At 50.5% G+C, this 7,102-nt stretch overlaps 1 protein-coding gene across 1 annotated transcript in view; it reads right to left on the bottom strand.

The window, feature by feature from the left end:
- Positions 1–4,977, bottom strand: part of LOC102833304 — a 21,122-nt gene extending 16,145 nt beyond the window's left edge. Inside the window, exons 1-3 of the mRNA XM_006868747.1 lie at positions 4,867–4,977; positions 3,926–3,995; positions 1,691–2,056 (exon numbers count right to left, since the gene is read on the bottom strand). Coding sequence (XP_006868809.1) covers positions 1,691–2,056; positions 3,926–3,995; positions 4,867–4,977 — 547 coding nt within the window. The remainder of the gene's footprint in view (positions 1–1,690; positions 2,057–3,925; positions 3,996–4,866) is intronic.
- Positions 4,978–7,102: the final 2,125 nt, after the last annotated feature.

The raw sequence follows: 7,102 nt of genomic DNA on the forward strand, positions 1-7,102 counted from the left end.
AGCCCAGCTTCCCTACCTGCCTACAGACAGGTCCCTCTCTGAACCTCAGGGTCTTCTCTGTGAAAGGGGCAGGGAAGGCTGCTCCCTCTCACCTCTGGTTATCAGGGTAAATGCCATCAAGGGACAGTTGGAGTCCCTTTTCTCCTCTAGTCCCAGTCTTGGGGAGAAAGACAACATGGCCCAGAGGGATGGGCAGTGTACCAGGAGTCAGCAGCTCTGAGATGGACAGGGCTCAGCCTCTTGCTCCAGGGACTCCTCCACAAGGGAAAGGGACACCCCACCTGGGAGCCTCTGTGTCTTTATCTGTAACATCTGGAAACTCAGGGTAAAACCGTCCTCCCTGCCTAAGTCCAGGGATGTGGGGAATCTCAGGTGCTGTGTCCAGAGGGAATCTGACCTTTTCCACATAAACTACCCACACCCTCTGACCCAGCAGTGCTACTCTCAGTGGACACCCCAGTGTGAGTAGGACAATCAGGTGCAGGTCATCCCTGATGCCTGTGTACCCATCCACAGGAGACTTGAAACTAAGTGATGGCGTTTCCATATGATGAGGTGTTCTGCAGGCCTTAAAATCAGAGGAGAAGCTCTGGCTGAGGCTGAGAGAGGTTTCCAGTCACCTGTGGATTGGAGTGTGAGAGACCTTCTCAACCTCTGAGGAAATGATGAAACGTAGCAATGCTGGCTTCTGCTCAGGGCTTCAGTTCAAGGAGCTTCTATTCAGTGTGTGCTGTGTGCAGGGCTCGTCCATGGACCGAGTGTCCAATGTCAGAGCAGCCAGGAGCCCGTCCTGGAAGCAGATCTGGGTTCCTGTCCAGACCCCATCACTCACTCACCATGTGACAGGCCCCATTGTCTCCCGGGCTCAGGTGCCCCGCAGTGAGTGGGGACTGAGCTGTACCACATCTAGGAGTTGGGAAGAGGATTCTGGGCCTCTGGCAGACACCCAAACAGAGCATCCTCTTTGCTGCCTCAACCAGGTTAACTACCTCCTAATCACCTACATGGGGTGACTCATCTCTGGGGTGAGGGACCTCCGGAGATGACCAGGCAGAGTCTTCTCTCAGTGGGGCCATCTGCCCTAAAGCACATGGGTTTTCCTGCTAGAGCCCACAACTGAGCCAGTCCTCTGGGCATCTCCCCCAACAGGGCTCTCACTTCCACTCCTCGTAGGACTTTTTGCTCAGTGTGATGTTTCTGAAGATGAAATAAGGAAACTCACAAGCTCTCTCGAACCTGCACCGACCCTCCCCTCACTGGAAGTGAAGAGAATAGAGACATCACGGGGAAGAGCTTGTGCCCACTTGTTCATTGCTGTTTTTAACCCAAGAGCAGAGCCGGCACACAGTAGGTCCTCAACACTTAAATTTCAAATAAGACTCTGGGGGCAGGAGGTGACCAGGACGACACCCACACGTTCAGTTCCCTCCTCTGTGGGGACCAGATTGGACAAGGTTCGGCTTTGGAGCAGGTGACTAGGTTTGCAGACTTTTCTCCCTGTGTCATCAGGGGCATTAAGCAATCTGCATGGACTCTAGGCTACAAATCCCTGGTCTGTAAAGGGGCTGGACGGTGACCATGAATATAAACACCCACCCTCACCCCAGATACTTAGTTGTTGCTCAAAGAACACAGGTATTATTCCTGAGCTATTGTCACACCAGGGGTGGGAGGCCCCGTCTGTACTCACCACTCACAGTGAGCCGAGTCCCAGGACCAGACTTAAACTCCTTATCAGGGGTCCCTTTCTGGAACTTTACACAATAGTAGGTGTTGGCGTCGGCCGGGGTGATGTTACTGATGCTGATGGAAAATTCCATGTTGTTTCTTTGTGTGGTGTCTGTCACACTTCTTACTCGGGGGTAGAGAGGTAACTGTTCTTGAGCTGCTTTGAAATTGTAGATAAGCTGCCGATCTGGTCCAGTACCCCTGAACCAATTAGTGGGCCCCAAGGGTTGTAGAGAGGAGACTATGCAGGGCAGAATGGCCGTCTCTCCAGCTGCGACCGACACCATCTCAGGTTGAGTCACCTGCAGCTCTTCCTCACCTGTCACTCCTGCAGGGAACATAGGGCCGTTATTCATCCTGTAGGATCCTGGTTTCACAAGTGCGTATCAGCAACAACTTCCACTCTCTGATGAAAACTGTGACCCAGCCTTGTGCTCAGCATGATCCATGCCTATCTCATTGACTCCTCACCACTGCCAGCATGCTGACACTGGATGACAAATGGGGAAACAGAGGCAGAGTGTGGTGTGCACCCAGTCTGAGGGGAGTTCTGAGCCCTCTCTGGAAGAGCCATGTGGGAGTTGGGCTCTCAGATTCAAACCTGGATTGTGCAGGAGAGGGGCCTGTTGTTCTTGACAGAGGACCCGGCCTGGGACAAGGCTCAGGTGTGGGGCAGCGTGTGTGCGTGGGGCTCAGAAAGGAGCCTCGGTTCTGTTTACAGCTGACCAGGAGCAGCCCCAGCAGGAGCCGTACTCAGTGGTCTCAGTTCCCTGTGTTGTGGAGCAGAGGAAAGATACATGGTGTGAAGCGGAAGGACTTGGGTGTGACCCTGGATATCACTCAGGTGTATAACAAGGCCAAATGGGGATGCTCACGAGAGGGAGCCCTGCAAACTGCCTTAGTGTGGATGGTTCCTTTGTTGCTGATGAGTCTTAATTATATCTTCTGTAGACTAGTTACTGTGACCCCATCTGGAATCTTAGAGACGGTTAAATACATTATTGGTAGAGACCATGTCAAAAGGAGAGATTGGCCTTTGGAGTCATCAGACCTGGTTGGAAAGCTGGCTGGACCCATATTTATGTGTGACTCCAATTACCCACCAGTTCTGGGTGTCTGCTTCCTCATGTAGGAGCTGGTATAGCACCCCACCCTCTGCTCTGTTCTGAAAAGAAAATGAGTTCACATGTAGATGTCACCCACACCGGGCTGGGCACAAGGAGCCTATTCTTGTCATGATATAAACAATGAGGGATTGGGGAAGGGGCTGCTGCTAAAATGCCCCCCTAAACTGATGATGCCCCTATTGGCCAGGCCACTGCTGAATAAGGGGCATATGGTAGCTGGGCCCAGTCCAGGCTCTAGGGCTGCTGAGCTGGGTAGCCGGAAGGAGCCAAAAGCCAAAATCAAGGCCACTTGGAGTACAGGAAACACGACTATGGTAGAATAGTTGGCGGATTGGCAATGGGAAACCACAGGAGTGAGGGCAAATGGGCAGGAGGATGTTACTAAAGACATACAGGGATCACAGATAACAACCCATGGCCTGACTGTGAGCAACTTGGGAGTGAGAGGAGACGAAATATGAAGACACAGACCACAATGACCAGGGAGCCACACAGAGAGAAACAGAATGAGACAGAGGGAACGGCAGACAGAGATAGGAGGGAGTGGGGGAAAGAGTCAGTAAGCAAGACAGAGATGGGAGACAGGCAATCAGGTCCAGCCTGAGCTCTCCACTGACCCTCGCTGTGACCTTGTGCAAGTCCTGTCCTGTCCTGGCACCTGGCCATTGCACATTAATCAGGGCTGCCACAGACGCAGAGGTAGGGGTGTGGCTAGTGTCGCCCACCAGAGGGGTGGGGCTGGTGGCAGGTGTGTGAGAAACACAGAGAGGCACAGGGGCGCAGAGGCACAGTTGAGACACTACCCAGCGACATCAGAGGTGTCAGGCTATGAGACCAATGATGTATTACAACACGGCTTCCCCTCTTAGCCAGCTCCGTACCACTGTCTCTGGGCCTCATGATCGATAAAGTTGGGAACCAGCAATTACTTCCAGGAGAACCCTAAGTAAGGACTGTATGGCCCAGTCATCCACAGCACCTGTCTCATAGGTGGTGCTACCCAAATTCTGCCCCTGCCCCATCATTATCATCACATAGACACAGGATTCATATTTTGATTTTCTCGTGACCCTCAGATCCCCCCACTAGCATTGTGAGGTACACAAGGGACTCTTTCTGTCCCCTGGCCCGGAACAATGTCTGACACAACAGCGGAAAAAACAGAAGATTTCTATTCGATTCCAACTCATGGCCACCCTGTGTGTCTCATAATACACCAGGCCTTCAAGGCTGTGACTTTTGGGAAACAGATCACAAGACCTTTCTTCAGAGCTACCTCTGGGTGATTTCAAACTGCCCTCCTTTCAGCTAGTTGTAGATTTGTGTCATCTGGGGACCCCTGGCACACCCGAGACCTGCAATAGAGGAGCTGCATGTGAAGGGCAGAAAGGCCATCGTGGCTGAAACCCGTGGAGGAAGGGCAGTGTGGAATGAGAATCAGCTGGCGAGATGGACAAGGCCCAGATGGCCCCCCACTGCACAGGCCATGGTAGACTTAGAACTTTCTCTAAGTGGAGAAGAAACCACTGGAAAGTTCTGAGCAGGACCTGAGATGAGTTCTTCACTGCAGCTGCTATGGAGTGAAGAGAGTGAATCAGAGAGCCAGGGATGAGGATGACACAGTCTTCAGAGGTCTGCCTGGGGTCAACTCCTAGTTCTGTGCTTACAAGTGGTGGGACAAGTCCCATCACCTCTCTGAGCCTCTGTTTCTTCATCTGTCTGATGGGTCTAATTATCCTTCCCATCTCAGAGCTGTGATGAGAATTCCCTGAGACAATGCAGGTAGTTGTAATCCAGCACATGGGCTGGTGTGCTCAATGCTGGGACCTTGGTGAACAACATCCTCCTTGGTCTCACTCTGGTGACGCTCCTAATCACCCCACCCTTAGCCACACTGGCCTCACTGCTCCTTCCGGAACATTCTAAGATGATCTGGCTTCAAGGCCTTTGCAGGTGCTGTTCCTTCTGCCTGGAGTGCTCTTTCCCTAATAGCCTGAGGGTGGGGGTGTACCTGAGGCGTACTCAGGGTTCTGATCCTCAGAGAGGTCCTCATTTTATCCCCATCCTTCCCAAGTTCCTTCAGACTGCTCAGGTGTCCTTCCGGGAACCTGCCTCTCCACATGGCATAATTTGCTCACGTGGGTTTGTTTGTTTCTTCCTACTAAAATGGCACTTCCTTTTTGGTGGGTATTTTGTTTATCTTGTTCCTGGTTGTACCCTAGTACCTAGAACCACACTTACCTCTTAGCTGTTGTTGTTGTTAAGTGCCACCTAGTGGGTTCCAACTCATAGTGACCCTGTGTAGGGTTTCCGAAGCTGTACATCTTTGCAGGCACAGGAAGCTTAGTCTTTCTCTCTTGGAGAGGTTGGTGGGTTCAAACTGTCTGTCAACCTTGTGGTTTGCAGTCCAGTCCTTATCTTTCAAAGCCACTGTGTTCCTTTTCCACTTAGTAAATGCTTATAAATGTTTGTTGATAGAATAATTGAAATTATAGTGACCATAATAAGGACAACAGAATATTTAAGAGCAAACAGTGTTTAACTCTCACCTGCTGTATGGCTTGAGATGGGGCCCAGTTTGGTTTGGGGGAGTCTCCCTATCTGTAAAATGGGAGAAGGATTGCACGATTTCTGGTTCCTTGTGAAGCTCAGGATGCACACTAGAAATGCATATTGAGTGTGGGTTGGTTGAAGGGTGCAGAGTGTCTAGCATTCTCTTTAGAATGTTACAGCAGAGTCAGGAGCAGGTGCAACAAGGATGGCAGAGTGTTGATAGCAGTAGTTTGTCATACCATTTTCTTTTCTGCTTTTTCATGTTTGAAAATTTAAGAAAGATACAGAAGACATGATAGCCTCATTGCTCACTCCTTGATTCCAGTCTTGCTCGGGCTCCTGGTGACAATCAGTAGCATCTAGCATCCCATGTCCCCAAATGGATGTGCTAGGAAAACTCAAGACACCGAGAACCAATTCTAAAGCATCACCAACTCCGTCCTCAGCTGTTCTGCACCTCCCTGGACTGAGAGACTGGCAAGGCACCTGGCAGGGAAGAGTCACCTTGCACAGGGCTCCATCAGAAGACACGCCCCTAGGACGGCAGGAAGACAGCGGGAAAATAGTGCCTACTGATGCCTGATGCTTCCTTGCCCAGTATGGGGTTGGAAACTCATTGTGGAGGACCCCTCCAGGAGGGCACACGCATGAATAGAAATATGAGAGACTCATCAAAAAGGCAGGACGTCAGCACCTCTGGGTCTCAGTTTCCCTTCTTGTCAAACTAGACGAAGAGATATCTAAGGAATGGTGTAGTACCTAACAACATGGGCTCTGTGGTCAGACTGATCTGGAATGCCACCCCGACTTTGAGCTGAACTGTTTGGCCTTGGGAAAATTGCTTTGCCTCTCTGATTCTTGCTTTCTTCATAGGTTAAATGGCCTGATGGGAATGGTGCTGAACAGCCAGGGTGACTACATAGCCCTGGGGTCATACACACCAAGTGCTGATGCTAAGGAGTGGCTGGATAGGAGAACCGCTATTACTACTTTTTTTTAAAAAAAGTTTTTATTGTGAATTGGGTGATAGTTTACATGGGAGAACATCAGCTTTACTTTCATCCTACTGTATTTCGTTTCAGTACAGTGATTACAATCCCCTCCATGTATCATCAAACAACCAGAGGGTTTGCCCTGCAAGCTTGCCCTGCTGCTGTCAGCAAAGAGACTCTCTCCCTCCCTGAGTCCAGAGTTCCCAGCTGCTCCATCTCTCCACATCATTCTCTCTACCTGCATCTCTGGTGTCACTGCTTCTCTGGATAGGGTCCCACACTCCGCTCTTCTCCCTTCATGGTCCCAGGGCCCTCCTGGACTGCAAAATCTACCACTCCCCTCATTTTGTTACAGAATGTTTGCCTTTGCATTTGCAACACTCGCAGTCAGTCCTGATAGCAATTACTCACTGTTGAATCACAAGAGTCTTATCCCTGTCTCCTTTCATTAGCTTGATGCAGACAGGTTAGAAACCACTCAGTGGATATTCTACTTTCCTCACACCCTCTGGAACTAGACTTCCTTTGAAAAGCTTGTAAGGCAGTCAATTCTTGCCTTTGTAGAACCCCCATTTTGGGTTGCCCATCCCTGTCAACCCTATGTACTGAGAGGATGGGAATGATCCTCGCTGTAAAGATTTATTCTCTCTTTTGAGCTACTACATCCATAAGTATAGGTCAAGTTCATCAAATTAAAGCAGA

Source organism: Chrysochloris asiatica, unplaced genomic scaffold (genome assembly GCF_000296735.1).
Source record: "Chrysochloris asiatica unplaced genomic scaffold, ChrAsi1.0 scaffold00123, whole genome shotgun sequence".
Classification (NCBI taxonomy): domain Eukaryota; kingdom Metazoa; phylum Chordata; class Mammalia; order Afrosoricida; family Chrysochloridae; genus Chrysochloris; species Chrysochloris asiatica.